At 42.5% G+C, this 16,862-nt stretch overlaps 1 protein-coding gene across 12 annotated transcripts in view; it reads right to left on the bottom strand.

Annotated features, from left to right (window-relative positions):
* LOC114858007 (A-kinase anchor protein 13-like) overlaps positions 1–16,862 on the bottom strand; it is a 50,972-nt gene that overhangs the window by 5,780 nt on the left and 28,330 nt on the right. For 7 of the 12 annotated variants that reach the window (XM_055509384.1, XM_055509382.1, XM_055509389.1 and 4 more), the window contains 26 exons: positions 14,944–15,016; positions 14,440–14,543; positions 13,334–13,502; positions 13,009–13,192; positions 12,739–12,798; positions 12,024–12,083; positions 11,720–11,888; positions 11,120–11,228; positions 10,842–10,973; positions 10,202–10,244; positions 9,874–9,988; positions 6,478–6,619; positions 5,345–5,418; positions 3,487–3,544; positions 2,968–3,133; positions 2,704–2,810; positions 2,452–2,598; positions 2,264–2,373; positions 2,045–2,185; positions 1,548–1,673; positions 1,343–1,460; positions 1,142–1,262; positions 939–1,069; positions 514–590; positions 370–436; positions 173–287 (listed from right to left, as the gene is read on the bottom strand). In XM_055509384.1, the coding sequence (XP_055365359.1) occupies positions 173–287; positions 370–436; positions 514–590; positions 939–1,069; positions 1,142–1,262; positions 1,343–1,460; positions 1,548–1,673; positions 2,045–2,185; positions 2,264–2,373; positions 2,452–2,598; positions 2,704–2,810; positions 2,968–3,133; positions 3,487–3,544; positions 5,345–5,418; positions 6,478–6,619; positions 9,874–9,988; positions 10,202–10,244; positions 10,842–10,973; positions 11,120–11,228; positions 11,720–11,888; positions 12,024–12,083; positions 12,739–12,798; positions 13,009–13,192; positions 13,334–13,502; positions 14,440–14,543; positions 14,944–15,016 (2,918 nt within the window). The remainder of the gene's footprint in view (positions 1–172; positions 288–369; positions 437–513; positions 591–938; positions 1,070–1,141; positions 1,263–1,342; positions 1,461–1,547; positions 1,674–2,044; positions 2,186–2,263; positions 2,374–2,451; positions 2,599–2,703; positions 2,811–2,967; positions 3,134–3,486; positions 3,545–5,344; positions 5,419–6,477; positions 6,620–9,873; positions 9,989–10,201; positions 10,245–10,841; positions 10,974–11,119; positions 11,229–11,719; positions 11,889–12,023; positions 12,084–12,738; positions 12,799–13,008; positions 13,193–13,333; positions 13,503–14,439; positions 14,544–14,943; positions 15,017–16,862) is intronic. The other 5 variants (XM_055509383.1, XM_055509385.1, XM_055509386.1 and 2 more) reach the window with 5 other exon arrangements.

The following is a 16,862-nucleotide window of genomic DNA, read 5'->3' as shown; positions in this document are numbered from 1 at the left end:
ACATATTTGTCTTTGTTAAAGCTGTTCTAGGGCAACATTGTTTTTTTACTCTTCAATTCGAGAAAAATCATGTAATAATGACACTTCGCAGGGTTTCGAAGAAAATTAACACAGAGGGAGGAAAACGAGTAGATCTTCCCAGCACGTCATTAAACCACGGGTCTGTTCTCACATGCAATGCATGGCATCCTGGATGACGGCGCGCCACGAGTTGCGCTCCTCCTTGCTGCTTGCCAGAACCTCCACCATCTCGGGTCGGTCGGTACCAGCTGTGATAAGAAAGAGACCTGCAAGGTACAGAATTAAAATCAGGGCCTCACTTCGGTTCAGTGTGTGACTCATATTTAAATAACATGACGAAACACCGACCTCGCTCCTCATTGGCCACCTCTCTGACAATGAGATTCTGCATGGACATGACAGTGGAACGCTGGTCCTGGGTACAAAAGGTTCATGTCACACTCAGCCCTACTAAGAACTGGCAGAATCCAGCGCTTGCAATATTTTACTTACTAAAGAGGCAAACACATATTTTTGGTCTTTTTCCTGAAGGAAGACCAACACATCAGACAGGAGCAATGCATGGACATCTGCAACACAAGGAGGTCAGAAAGTCAGAAGGTCACATCCAGACGTCACATACTATATGAACAGACGTGTTCACACTGAAAAAGGTGCAGCACCATGTGGGCTTCAAAAAGATGCTTCAAATTAATCCTGTATTGGACCAAAAAGGTAAAGACGACACACCACGAACATGTGTTAACATTTCTTATTACAATAACTGAATTGTCACATTTCTGAGCTCTGCCAAAGACTGGATCACAGACAGATTACTAGTGAACTACTTGATTAGGTGGCAACAGAGTGAAACATTAGAACCAAGAAAGTCCAAAGACAAAAGTCTCATTTGCCAGAGTGTACGTCCTTCAACAAACCTTTGAGTCGCCCAGCAGAATTCTTCAGCTGCAAGGCTCCGTCGTGCAGCAGTTTCCCCCGTCTGATCAGGTCCTCTTTAGCAAACATCTGGCCACTCTTCATCCTCATGATGGACTTACTATCAGTGCGACTGAAGACCATAGAAAATTCAGGTAAGGTAAAGTCCAGCGTAATACGTGTGTGTAAAGGTGGCTGTGTTTACCTGTAGACCTCCCTCAGTCTGCACTTCTTCTCATGCTCATTGACTTTACTGTCCACAGCTGTGATCAGCTCTTTCACACAGCGCAGCGCTTCAGAAACCAGGCCGTGGTCTTCATCAGAATCTGTTCCACAGAGAACATGCTTGTTATGGTTTCCATTTACTACAGCAGTTCACATGTTGTAGTCCCATCTTGGGCCTCACCTTTGGTGTGCTGGAGTATCCTTTGGATGAGGACAGGATATTTGGTGATCCTCTGCGTGACCAACAAAATGCACTCTGGAATGCTGAGCCTGCGCACGATGCTGCTGCTCATCGTCTTCTGCAGAGACACGGGGAACTCGTCTCAGTTCAAACACGAGGTAACTTGATGTGTAACACAAACAGGTCATGTGACAGGAGGACTGACCTTAATGAAAGCTTGGAAGCGTTTGTCTTTGGCGTGTAGGTCTTTGTAGAGATTAACAGCTTCATTGTGGCGACTGCAGAACTTCCCATAAGCTTTCTTCATGTGATCTGCATTGGTGTCTGAAAACTGATTTATGAACAAAATTCAATGTCAAACAACATGAGAAGAAGGTTGTTGTACAGCATCTGTGGGTGTCACAGCAGATACAGCGCTGTGACTGAAAAACAATGCAGACGCATTTGAAAAGTTCTCTCTTTGTTCTCACTGAATAAATCAGCATCTACATTGAAACAATAAAGTTACTTTCCCCAAATTAAAAAAACAAGCAAAATTACTTAGCAAGTGATTCCTTAGAACCATCCACTGTCGCTCTGTTCTCTAGAACATTCATTCAATTCTAAGCTGTATTTTTTTTGAAAATATGGGCCGCACCCTGTTTATTAAAGAGAAACAATCTGAGGCAACCATTGCGCTGCTGTGTTGTTAATGTGGTTCACCTGCGTAACCAGAAGCTTTCCAATGCGGCAGATGAGGAGGCTGCTGTTCCGCCCTTCAGCCGACGACGTTCTCTTCATCTCCAGGAGCCTGGAGAGGAACTGTGTGTGTATGTCCAACAGCTTATCCAGAACAGGAAAAATCTACAAAAAATGAGACTTGTATTATTATACTTCAATAATCATGTTCATAAGTGAAATGCTGCTCAGCTTATAGCTCACCTTGTCTAGAGTTTGTGTGTCAAGCTGAATTTCCTTCTGAAGGCCTTTGTAGTAAACTTCAAACATGATTTTCAAGGTCCTCACATGGTGAAACTCGGTCTGAAACAATTCTGTGGAGAGAAGCAACGCTTGTCTCCAGTTGTAAAGACAGAATGGGAGGATTTAGCTTGACGTTTTACACATTGTACCATAGATAACATCTTGTCTCTTGATTTCGTCTTTCTTCAGCGTTTTCAAAAACTTCTTGTCGACTGTGCTGCTCCAAGAATCAGCTTCCAGGTCCTTAACATCGCACTCAAACTCTCCCATCAGCTGACTGTCCATCATCTCAGTACCTTTAGAGGCAAAAATAATTACATCAGAGACCATTTGAGGCTGATCTGTGTCAAACAGCAGCCTTATCCAGCTACACATCCTCCCACTGCATGGACGTACACTACCTTCATCAGTAAGTGACTCAGTTGAGGCATTGACTTTGCTCCCCTGATGCAGGTTGTCTGTGGACTGGGAGAGAAACTTCAGGCCTTTCAGTGGAGCATCCTCCAACCTGCAAGGAACAACGCCATTGTTTTTTTTCAAAGATTATGTACAGTAAGTGCTTGAATTTACAAGGCAATTTTTACCACATTCTATAAAAGGAAAAAAGAAGGACTTCCTGAAGTACCTTCATATTCATGTGAACTCATTCAGCATGCATGACTTACCCTGCTATGTTGCTGATGGAGACACTCTTGGACAGGTTGCTGTGCAAGTTGTTGGAGGGTCTCCATGGAAATGCACTAAACTGTTCATCGGGGGAGGTTAACGTGGACCATCGTTCTCCTAACGATGAGGAGGACGTGGAAGATATAGACGATGCTGATAAAGCAGCTGTAGGTGAACATCAGAGGACACATTTAGGACTAAGAGTTACTATGCAAACACAGTTCTCTTGAGAATGATGTGGGGGAGTTTTCTCTACTTGTGACACCAGTGTTTCCTGATTGCTTCAGGGCATGGAAATGCTCTAATGTCTAACATCCTGTTTAAATGCACATGCAGAACCTAATGATTGATTCATCAAACCGTTCAGTGACATGAATGATGATAATCTGTATGTGTGTGTGTGTGTGTGTGTGTGTGTGTGTTTCAGTTCGTCCCCTGCTGGGTGGATGAGCATCATCCTACTGTAGTAATATTAGGAAAGAAAGAAAGATATTTAGTTAGTATCGACAAATTCTTACTTTTGCTCCTGATGTTAACAGTTGTTCCCGGACCAGCGTCTGGCACCATCAGCTGCTGCTAAAGTGCATTAACAACAGTACAATTTAAAGTTACATACATACAGTACATACAGTCAGGACCATAAATATTTGGACAGAGAAACATTTTTTCAAATTTTGTTTCTGTACATTACCACAGTGAATTTTAAATGAAACAACTCAGATGCCATTGAAGTGCAGACTCTCAGCTTTAATTCCATGGGTTGAACAAAAAGATTGCATAAAAATGTGAAAAACTAAAGCATTTATTAAACACAATCCCTTCATTTCATGGGCTCGTAAGTAATTGGACAATTGACTTCCATGCTATTGCATGGGCAGGTGTGGACAATTCCCTTGTTATGTCATTATGAGTGAAGCAGATAAAAGACCTGGAGTTGATTAGAGGACTCGTGTTTGCATTTTGAAGATTTTGCTGTGAACAGACAACATGCGGTCAAAGGAGCTCTCCATGCAGGTGAAACGAGCCATCATTAAGCTGAGAAAACAGAAAAAAACCATGCGAGAAATTGCTACAGTATTAGGAGTGGCAAAATCAACAGTGTGGTACATCCTGAGAAAGAAAGAAAGCACTGGTGAACTTAGCAACGCAAAAAGACCTGGACATCCACGGAAGACAACAGTGGTGGATGATCGCAGAATCATTTCCATGGTGAAGAGGAACCCATTCACAACAGCCAACCAAGTGAACAACACTCTCCAGGAGGTAGGCGTATCAATATCCAAGTCTACCATAAAGGGAAGACTGCATGAAAGTAGATACAGAGGGTACACTGCAAGGTGCAAGCCACTCATAAGCCTCAAGAATAGAAAGGCCAGATTGGACTTTGCTAGAAAGCATCTAAAAAAGCCAGCACAGTTCTGGAAAAACATTCTTTGGACAGATGAAACCAAAATCAACCTCTACCAGAATGATGGCAAGAGAAAAGTATGGAGAAGGCATGGAGAAGCTCATGATCCAAAGCACACTACATCATCAGTAAAACACTGTGGAGGCAGTGTGATGGCCTGGGCGTGCATGGCAGCTAGTGGCACTGGGACACTAGTGTTTATTGATGACGTGACACAGGACAGAAGCAGCCGAATGAATTCTGAGGTGTTCAGAGACATACTGTCTGCGCAGATCCAGGTGAATGCAGTCAAACTGATTGGGCGGCATTTCATAATACAGATGGACAACGACCCAAAACATACAGCCAAAGCAACTCAGGAGTTTATTGAAGCAAAGAAGTGGAATATGCTTGAATGGCCAAGTCAGTCACCTGATCTTAACCCAATTGAGCATGCATTTCACTTGTTGAAGACTAAACTGCAGACAGAAAGGCCCACAAACAAACAGCAACTGAAAGCCGCTGCAGTAAAGGCCTGGCAGAGCATTCAGAAGGAGAAAACCCAGCATCTCGTGATGTCCATGAGTTTAAGACTTCAGGCTGTCATTGCCAACAAAGGGTTTTCAACCAAATATTAGTAATGACCATTTTATTTTCAGTTATTTCATTTGTCCAATTACTTACGAGCCCATGAAATGAAGGGATTGTGTTTAATAAATGCTTTAGTTTTTCACAGTTTTATGCAATCTTTTTGTTCAACCCATGGAATTAAAGCTGAGAGTCTGCACTTCAATGGCATCTGAGTTGTTTCATTTAAAATTCACTGTGGTAATGTACAGAAACAAAATTAGAAGAAATGTGTCTCTGTCCAAATATTTATGGTCCTGACTGTACATAGAACTTACAGGCTCAAATTACTATTGTGATTAATGTAACTTGTGGATCAAGAGGAGCATCAAACCTTCAAAAGACTTCATGTTTAAACTTACACTTACTTTTGCTTTGCTCTTAATGCAGACAGGAAGATTATCTCTGCAGCTTTTATGGACCTGAACTCCACAACCTGCAAACAACAGACATGTGTGTGAACTAACACAAGCAAGACACGCTCCTTCACAGTCATATCAAGAGGAGGGATGACAAACACCACACACAAAATAATCTCATCCTGTTTCCTCTGTGAACAGTTTCCCTCAAAGTAACACTGATGTAGTTGCTATGACAACAAGAACACACATATATAAATATATATACACACACAGTGATGCGAAATACCACAAAACTCCTGCACCCCGTGAACTGTGAGAAACTTGTCAGTGTTTTAAGCTAAAGCACAAGCACTAAGTCAGCAGAAAGCAGTGAAAGCTTTAATCAGGCTGTTCATTTGTGTGAGCCTCAAACCTACAACTTCCTGTGACTTTGACTCTTAACACAGTTTTTATGTCCACATGCATAGTATACAATACAGAATCTGTAAAATTGCTTGTCTCACTTTGTCAGTTAAATGTTCCAAGTGTGTTGAGCTTTGTATATAAAGCTGATTTATTATTGTCTAAGTATTACACACAGGTTTTAAGGCTAAAAAGAGTCATGTTTGTCGTGATAAACATGCAGTAATGTGTCAGAAATTGGGCTCAACACTGCCCATAGCACGGGTGACTGTGTACAGATATATAAGAATTATAAAGGCAATGAGCAGACAAAGGTGAAGAAAAAGGGGACAGAATGAACCCAAATGTGATTAGTAAGTGGAATTAAAGTTAAGATATTTGCAGAAAACCTTTACTTTGACCGTTGATCAAAAAAAAAAGCTACTATAGGAAAATTACTGAACTACTTTCTCAGACAAAATTTATATCTAGGAGCATTTCAGCATGTGGAAACAGATAAAGGCTCCAACTGGTTTTATTATCAATGTTTTGCGACTCAGACAGTGATGAGCTGCTTATTTAACACTTATTCAGTGTTGTCCTTTCTTTTTAAATGCAATGAAACTGAAACTTCTCAACTAAAAGAGTGAAACAGGAACAGAATAGGAGGATGACGAAAGACGTTAGGACAACGCAAGATGAGCCAAAACAGAAGTTGTCTTTGAGGAAGGAAGAGTTGAGGCGAGTCTTACCGCTGCAGAGGAAAGGTTCCTTGTGGAGAAGCTTGGTGCAGTGCTGACAGGCTGACGAAGGGCTTGGGCTGAGCTGGATGAATACATGACCGTTCGACTTCTTTTCTCTGTCCCGTTCCCTGTCACCTCGCTTCTCCTTCTCCTGGAAACATAAGACACAGGGTTAGGGATTCCATCCTACAGTGGCCTCACACCGTGATGGTTAGCCCTGAGGCTTAACAACAGGCCAACCAGTAAAGCATCATGAAGTGTTCAGACTATTAAATGCTGCCCGTTATCTGGCTAAAGGACTCTTTGTCCTTAAACCAGTCAGGTTCTCATTCTACTTATTCTAATAGAATGAGGACCCAGCTGGTGTATAGTGAGGTGTCCTGCTGTACTGTCCAAGCCCTGACAAAACTGGACTGTATAATTAGTTCTATGCAGGCTGTGACACATTCAACATCCAATGCTTGAATATCAAGACAAGCTTTTAAAACAGTAACGGGTTAGCAGCTCATCAAACACCCACATCACATGTATGTATTAGGACATCTACTATTATTTAGTAATAGTAGATGAGAATAGATAGAATATGGAATGTTAAAATGCTAATGTGTGAATCCAAACTCTGTTGTCTTTGCGCACATTTATGGTCAGTTTCAGAATGGTCAGTTTCAGAACAGAAACAACAATTTAAACATTGCTCGAGTCTGTGAATAAAGTGGCCTAACTCACATCAATGGCACATTTTCCGGCTTTTTGCCTATTTTGACAGACGAACTGCACTGTCCAGTATTACTGGAGTTTAGTTTATATTGTACCCAAATTAATCCACAACAACAAAGTAGAATATTCCCTATATAACGTATGACAGCCACAGTCCTGTCATCAGTTGATGAAGACCACAGTTGCAATGTCCTACAGTGCAGACTGATGACAAGGGAACAAAAGCAGAACCTGGACCTAGTCGGTCCAGGTTCACTTCCTGATCACTGAGTTCCTCCAACCAAAATGAGTTGGCTGAACTCTCTAAAAACAATGAACCTAACAAACATTCAGTGATTCCAGTTTTACTGTCATCCAGCACAGGGTGAATCTGTTAATACAGCAGCCGTTTTACTAAAGGCTCCAGTGGTGTCTCTCATCTCACGCCTCACCAGCACAATGATCATCATGATCACTGTACCACACGCACACACACACACACACACACACCCTTGTACTTACATTAAAGTGAGCACCTCCAATGACATAATGACCTCCCTAGCCCCTTACCCTACTCCCAGCCATCACAACTAAAGGCAGACGTCTAACCCTTGCTCTAATCTAAACTTAAAGTCAATTTTAACCTCCCTAAAATTCCATCTTAACCCTCAAACAGGCCTTCAAAGAAGTGAGAACCAGCCAAATGTCCTCACTTTGATAAAAAAGTAAGTTTTTTGGTTCTCACACCGATGCAAAAACATGTACACACACACACACACACACACACACACACACACACACACACACACACACACACACACACACACACACACACACACACACACACACACACACACACACACACACACACACACACACACACACACACACCATCTTACCTCATCTAATCCAGCATCTCCCCTCCACTTTACAGAGCGACTGAACTTCTTACTCAGCATGGCTGGAGCTGTGCTATGACCCTCCTACAGTATATGTCCTAACAGCCTTCACGCTGCTGGTCAGCCTGTCTGTGCCTCGACCTCCTTGTCAATCTGTGGCTCTCCTCAGCCTTTGGCTGCATGTTGTCCTTTGGGCGTCTGCTTGCTTTTGTCGTTGCAACTAAGCTTCTCACTGTCAGCTTTCAAGTCAGGAAGTAAGCTAGCAAACATCTGCATAAGCGCATAGTGCGCGGACACACACACACACACACACACACACACACACACACACACACACACACACACACACACACACACACACACACACACACACACACACACACACACACACACACACACACACTTCCTCTTTTACAGTAAGTTTGGTTTTGCTATTCTAACATGGTTTCAGTGCATTTCGTCGATTCTATTCTAAAACTCATTGTATAATTTTTTTTGAATATGGTTTCACTTCAGGTTTTGTTTTGTGTCAGTCTTATATTTATTTAGTCTGCTGGGTGAGACTTACATCTCATACAGACCTGGGATCAGACATACTGCAGTAGGAATGAGTGTAGAAAATGTGGCATCCCACCTGAAAGTTAACCGATTTAGAATACAGTATAAACAAATAAATCTAAATGGAGCAATCGCTGCATATTTCACTGGGGCACTCCAGTCATTACACAGCACGGCGAATTCACCTAGTGCTTAGTGTTAACAAGTCTAGAGTCGCCATGGTTTACCAGCAACAACAAACACAGACAGGACTCCCACCCAGTGACTGTGGTGAAATAATGTGAAGAGAAGAAGGAAACCAATGAGCTTCCTCTTGTCAGCTGCTGATGTGTTTTAAGACAGCCTAAACTAATGAGGACACCACAAACCAGTTCTTGACAATCAATACCAGCCAATAACCATCTGTGTCTGTCTGTCTGTTACAGATGGGCTTAATTTAGATAAACAGCTTTTGGAACAATTTCAAGTTACACCTTAGGAGTTCAACACAAAATGCCAGTGTCAAAATAATCACAAGCTTTGTTACGGCAGCTTCTGGGACAACCACTATGTTTGAAAAACAATGTTGGACAATGGTTTTCTCAACAATTCTCAGAATTCTTATCTGACTTTGTTCTTAGCATAGATAAAGTCATTGTGGTGGGCGATTCAAGGAGATGATGCCATCATTTATCACTTTGTGCTGCTAGAACCACATATTATTCATCGTTAGTAGAAGAAAATAAACACAAGGACAGGTTCGTTTTCAGCTCTATAGTCAGTCTGACTAAGAGCCATAGTGTGTTTAGAATAGTGTCCCTTTAAATCTCAACGGCAATGACTTTATGAACTACTACTAACAAAACTATTACTGTTAGAGAAAGAAAATCAGCATCTTCCAACAAATGACATAAACCTATGAGCAGATCCACCAGATGTAGACTTGCTGGTAACCTCTGTCTTACGAAGACGCCGTTCCCCCATAGATCACTCTTTCAAGTCGTACCAAGTACTTGTCTCTTAGACCCAATCCCAAGGCTCTAAGAAGGTGGGGAGAGTGAAAACTGATAAAGGCATTCTTTTTATGTTGGCATACTGTAAGTTTATGCATAACTCACACCAGGTTGAGTTACATGTAAGCATCTACTGTACCTACAGTATGAGTGTTATTGTATTTCAAATTCAGAAGGTCACCCACTGCTGTCTTTGTGTCATGCGGGAAACTGCGGGAAACTGATGCAAACTGCTGCAAACTGCTGCACGTGGGACTCACCTTGACTTTTTTGCTCATCTTACTGCGAAGGTAGCTGAACGTCCGGCTGATTTTAGGTCCTTGAACCTTTCCTTCGGTCTCGCTCCGCAGAGGACCCGGCTCTTCCTCTGAAATACTGACCCAGACGCACGCATATATTACATAATCATCTTCTCGTGTAAAAAACATGACAAATGGTAACAGCAACAAAGCCTCGTGATTCTTTGCATTAGTGGAGCTCAGTGTTAAATAACTATTTCTACGTTGCCTTATATATGTATCAAAGTTGGTGAGGTTGTTGAGGGTTCAAAGTAAATGAAACAGGCATGTATGAAGCATTTTTTCTCACCTGTACTCCAGGGTGCTGGCATTACTGGAGAACGAGCTGAGCCCTACAGAAGGCAAACAGGACAGTCTTCATACTGTTTTTATGAGTATGCAACACAATAACAGCTTTATTCCAAATATACCTGTCATGTCATTAGAATGGATTACATAACAACCTGATTTACAGTACTGTATATGTTTTACAGGGCTCACATCTTTATCCCAAAGGTCACAGCAGTATCATCAGGAGGGTCCGCCTTGGTTGCTAATAATTATATACAGTTCACTACAAATGTGCAGGAAAGGAACAAGTGTAATAAAAGTCTTTTCTGATGGTGTATGAACATAATGACAGAGGCAATAAACAGAGTGTGAATTGTCTTGTGTGAAAGCTGAAGACGATATATTCAGGTTAGAGGCTGCAGCAGGGTTTGACCACAGAAATGTGAAAGGAAGTTCAACGACCGCTGTTCATGTCTAACTGTGGTTGAATTGTTATTTAACATTAAGATGTCCAGCAGAAAACCAGTGCTGGGACAATGCTCAGACATTTGGGTGATGTCACACAGGGGAATGTTAACGTATTGAGTCAGTGCGGTTACAGGAGCCCAGGATGACAGGGTGAAAACAAGGACTACTACAGCTATTCTTGTCATACTTACTCCCTCCCTCCTCCTCCTCATCATCATCACTGGAGGAAGAGGCAATAGAAAAGAAGCGTCTATTTTTGGTGAGGAGCGGGGAGATACTGAGGGAGAAGGTGATTCGTCGCTTTGATGGTGAAAATCCTCTCACTGAAAGATGTGGATGGGGTGTGACGCATAAGAACACACTTACTAAGCAGCAGTTCAAATGTTCAGGAGCGAGACAAGATACAAGGTCAAAAGGGATGGGAAATCCTTTTAGGTAGCTGGAAAACATTTAAAAAGCTAAAACTCACCATCAATGTTGCGATGACTGATGGTATCCATAGAAGCAGATTTGCTCAGGGGTTGATGATGGAACATGGCAGGACAGATGTTTGCCACTGGCTGTCCCTCAGAGGATGCCTGCAAAATGACAAGACCCCTTTATTACAACAGCTGACTGCAGCTGTTACTGTTGCTTTTAGCCTGACTAAACAGCTACATGATATAACAAACATTTCTTCTTGAACTCAGCATTTCTTTGTACTTTCCACTAGACAATGAAGGTCCAGTTGGTGATGGTATATTTAAAATGATAAGGCAGAAGATTACATTCATTTCAGGTCTTTGAGAATATTGGCTTAGTTTCTACAGAGTTTAAACTATTATGCAGCTGAATAGATCCTCAGCATGTTCTTTTTACAAAAATGACAGAAGTACCTGGTCATTAATGTGATTCTTAATGTTCATGAATACTGCTCCTAACTTCTAATCAATAACTTGACAACTAGTAACTGTAACTTGTAGCTGTTTTTTTTTTCTTTCTGGGCCCAGGCTTTTGAATATTTGCAAAGGCAGAGAGGTTTTCTGTTTACTATACAGTTTTACACGTTTACATTTGAACCCACACACACCTGGCTATCAATGCTGATGCCATCTCCTTCCTGCTCCTCCTCAGTGAGAGAGATGAGTGAGCCTCTTTCCTGGCTGTCCAGATGTGAACTCTGTCCTGCAGTCCTCTCCTCCTGATCACTCTGACTCTGGAGGCTTGCCCTCTGCACCTCAAGACGCTCTAAACTGTAGCTGCATGCAAACAGACAACACATACATTTGATTGTGTTTTGTAGTATAAAAGCATAAAGATGACTTTTATGACCGTGAAAGACAATTATTCCTATAAAGACAGTCGGCCTGTGGTTTTTAAAACCTACTGTTTACCTTCTATTTTCTATTTGCTCCTGATCAGGACGACACAGGTTGGATGGACACCAGCTCATACTGAATAAAAGATAGAGGGATGGATGATGGATGGGGAAGAATTCATTAAATGGTTCTTGAAAGGGAATTTTTAGAACTAGTATTAGATAAATGACATCAATTATGATGAATAAAAGAAAAATGTGGCCTAAAAAATTAGGTTGTTAAGTTTAATGTTCTGAAAATTTAGCAAAACAAGAAAAAAACTTTGGCGATAAATAACAGAAAACTTGAAGGAAGAGAGCAAAAAAAAGCAACAGATACAGTAATATAAAGGAACAATTAGTAAAGTGAAAGAATAAATTAAACAAAAATAGACTTGGCTTACAATGATATTAAAATGAGAAGAGAAAAAAAGAAAAGAAAAAAATGACGATGAGGAAATACTAATGAGAAAGGTTTTATAAGAACTGAAACAGAAAATGTGCTTGAATTGCTTTAATTGTCAAAAGAGCCCGTTTTCACTTGATTCCTCACTCCAAGCAGACAGACACGGGCTATGTTTTCCTTCCATTAATGGGTTTTCCAGTGAATACCAAGCATAGCACTAGTCGGATGAGCAAACTAAACCGGCTGATGGCAGCATGCGTGCACAGCAGCAAACGTGATTGACTGCTATGAAAACCATAGATACAGCGTAAATGAGGCTGATGTGTGGACAGGTGGAGTACTCTACCTTCTCCGGTGGAGAGGGGGCTTGGCTCGTCTCGCCTTGCCTGACAGACTCTTTAGCGAGCTGGGAGAAGGAATGCAGCGAATGTTAGTGGAAACAGGAGGGACAAAGGTGAAATGCATTTTCTGATGTGAACGCGTCTGTACAGCTGAGCCATGGTTATTCCTGTTCAGACTCTAATCTTATTATATGGTCCTTCGATAGGTTGTCTCACGAGTGCTACTGTAGCTCTACACTCAATGTCAAGGTGTCAAGGTCAAGTGTTGGGAGAACCTGCGCTGTGTGATGCCAGTGTCTTTACAGCTGCTGCTCTGGCATGGCTCCCAGCTGTGACGGCGTAACGGAGACAAGGAGCGAAGGGAGGCTCGCAAGATGGCAGAGGACAGAAGACTTTCAGACAGATGGACCTTCTTCTCCTCTTTTTCTGCTCTTCCTCGCCCTTTTGTCACACCACCGCCTGGAATTACAACAGACCTGGTTACACACACCGACGTACACATACAGTATCTGAGCTAGTAGATAGAGCAGTGAGGTCCAGGGGCCCTGAATGGTCTAGGACTCTTTACCCACTACATTTCTACAACAAGCAAAAACTTACTGAATCCTTCAGCGGCCGTCTGGATTTCTGGCTTCAAGCACAGACTTTCACTCTCAGAGTCCACAGTGTTAGCTGTGCATTGACTGGGAGTAATGTCTGCCAACACTGGTACATCAACTGGAACACGGACCCCTTTGTCCCCATGTCCAGCACACAAGGGAGAAAAGGGCTGAAAAGAGAAGAGGAGAAAAGATGAGAGTGTGTCAGGAAATGAAAAGAATTAACTGTACGCTAGTAGACAATCAACTGGAAACTTGATGGCCTGTGAAGGAGTGAAGCTAATTCTTTCTAGGCCCTGTACTATCCACAGAGTCCCTGACCTGCCTGCTGTGTTTGCTCACTAATGCACAGCTGTACTGTATGTATACAGAAGTTAAATGACACACAGGCAAACTGTATTTGATTTATTTGATTTGGTTTCCAAAGCATACTGAGAGACAGGGTTCTCAAGAAACAACAGCCAGATTTTTCCAAACCCACATCGCCTCATGCTTTTCAGGGTTGTAAGAGAAGTCAGTGGAAAAAGGCCACAACTAGAACAAGTGAGTCACACCAAGCTTTACTGATTCACCAAGCTTCAGCTTCTCTCTCTCTCTCTCGCACGCGCGCGCGCGCGCGCGCGCACACACACACACACACACACACACACACACACACACACACACACACACACACACACACACACACACACACACACACACACACACACACACACACACACACACACACACACACACACACACACACACACAGGGGCTTGGTGCTGCCACGAACCTTTATGCTCCTGTAAGGTTTGCATTAAAAGCTGTGTACGTACCAGTACAGAACAAAACCAACCCAGTTCTATTACTATTTGTCTCTCTGCTGCTCTATGTCACTGCTCATTTTAGGTTCTTCAGTTTATGACTCTGTGCATGCAGCACCTGGTTGACTGGGTTTTCTTCTACATTATGTAACACTTTCATCACAGTTTTCCCATCCCAGTTAATTTTAGAGAAGTGCAGAGGGAGAGCCCTATAGGAACCTATTTAAGAGCCCGGCAAGAGTTTTACGTGATGTGTTGATGTCAGACCATTAGTTCATAACCAGCCATTATGAGCTGTTACCTTTTTAAACACGCCGTCATCCCGGTCAGAAGTGCCCTGCAGGCGTTCGCAGCCTTTCTGCAGCACACACACTGACACAGCGTCGTCTCTGCCTGGACGGGCGTCTAAAGGAGGGAGATAAAAACGCCTAAGTCAGTGACTAGCAACTCGATCTCTGACAAAATATGTGATGAAATCTCTCTGTCGTGAGCCTCTAAACTCGCTTGTGTGTTATTAGGAAATATCTACTGTATCTGCAATGTAACATTTGTGGCTTACACATTGCAGGTTTATCAATTGCATTATCAGTCACATACATGTATGCCCATGCAATATCACTGATAAAAAAATGGACCCCGTGTGACCATGAGACATCTTTTGTAAACTGTGTAGAAATCACTAACTCCTAAACTGTTTGTGCCACACTTTTGTCAAATCCTGAACAGGTGATGACTTTACATGAATGAGGACCCTCAGATTTTCCTGCACAGCTTTTATATCCGACACACATGCATTACTTCTCACCTATACAGGATGCATCCGTGCTGGGTTGAGGGCAGGGCTGGACAGGGCAGCAAAAGTCCTTCTCTCTCTGGATCTAGACCAAAGAATGACAGACAGGTTTACAGAAACGACTGCTTTACATCAACGTTAAAATATGATGGCCTCACACACATTCCCACCCACTGGCACCACATGTGACTGATACAGCATACAGTATACACATCTCACAGGTCACAAGAGCGCGATTGTTCCACCCCTCCAGCCAGATATGGTCAGTGCAGTGTTCTCACACACACATACAGAGCAGGAAAAAATCATCAGTAGCTTAAAATGACAATCAAAAAACCTCGAAACCTTGATTAACAGAGCAGGTTGAGTGAGGAGACACATGTAGTGGATTGACTGTATGTCTTTGTTCATCACATTGCTTCAGATAAGCTTTCTATATGACTGTGTGTTCCCCGGTAGGAAGCCATGCTGGTGGGAGCTGGATGTGCCTGTCAGGCTGCCATTTGATGATGAATGTTGCCACAAGCCCCAGTGCAAATTAGCTCGTCTAGATTACAGGCTTCCTCAGGGCTTGTAGACCTTACATCAAAGCTCCATCTAGATTCTGAAAACATAAAGTATGTGCATGGTTGATGTGCTGTCTACCTCCTCTAGGCCGGTAATCAGCATAGCTGGGTCTTGCACGTATTTTTCGCTTGTCTCAGTTGATGGGTTGTCATGGCTCCATGGTTTGTGCTCTTTGTATTATTTACATCGAAAAAAACAGAGCACCTCTGCACCACAGCGATGCCAGCAGACACAACTTCTCACTTTAGATGCAAACATGAACACTCCAGCTCCCATCTGAATCCTTCCAAAGCATTTTAATCCTTAAGAATGACAGACTCCACTGGAAGTTGACTAAAACAGCAAGCATAATGTGTTACTGACACCTTGAGACTGTTTCCCAGTTCAGATTCTATACCCTGGGTGGTGACATGTGGAACTAAAAGGTCCAAAGCCTCAGACATAGGAGGCCTTAAGTAATACGTGGCCCTGGTGCTGAGAGCAAAAAACAGTCCTGATGACGTCTTCCCCATGAAGAGAGGGTGTGAGCAGTGTGGGAAGACACCACCAGCCACCATCTGAACTGGTGCCGTGATCCAACATCCCCTCTACATATTGTATATAGTAGGAGTATGTCTGTAAGACTGTGCTACCACTGCCTTTGCATGGTAAGCAAGTGCCTCAATGCTGTTGGATGCTGTCTTCTACCAGCTGCACTGGCCGAACCCGAGCACCAAGCTTGGCCTCAGCCTGAAACATTTTACACTATGATGGCTAAGCCTACAGTACTACAGTACAAGCTTGTATATGTGGAGGCTTCTTATCTTAATACTCACCTCATGTATGTAAAGGTCTTATACTGTACCACACTCCACCTGGGAGTGTTACTGTGTGCATACAGTAACACTCCGAGTTACCTCCAGTACGTGGTCAGTAAAGCGTTTATCCTGTGGACCACAGAGGGTGTTGCACACGCTGAATCCTGTTCACTGTGTCTTGCAGGAGGAACTGCCTCAGGTGCTGTATCTGCGCCTCTGTCGTGTGTCAGTCTATTAGTGTTTGACGACAAGGTTGTAGAAACTAAACTCACCATGGCAGGCCACCTGCTCCAGGGAATCAAAACCCATCTGAGCACCAATAATGTATTCAGTATTCAGATTGTTTAAGGAGTTAACACATATGTCCAACAAACTGTTACTGTACACTACTATGTGATAACTATTTACTGACATTCATATTTTTCTATGATATGATTTAATTCAAATGATATTGGCTTCAGGAATAAGTATTCCTCTTCATAAACTTTAATAGGGGGGGTATTTAGTTTCTTCATTAACAAGAGTTAAACAATAAACTTTTTTAAAAGGTACAGTCTGTAAGTACCA

The sequence above is a fragment of the Betta splendens genome, chromosome 6, assembly GCF_900634795.4.
Source record: "Betta splendens chromosome 6, fBetSpl5.4, whole genome shotgun sequence".
NCBI lineage: Eukaryota > Metazoa > Chordata > Actinopteri > Anabantiformes > Osphronemidae > Betta > Betta splendens.
Note: the sequence above shows the minus strand (reverse complement) of the source record. Positions and strands in the feature narration are given on the sequence as shown.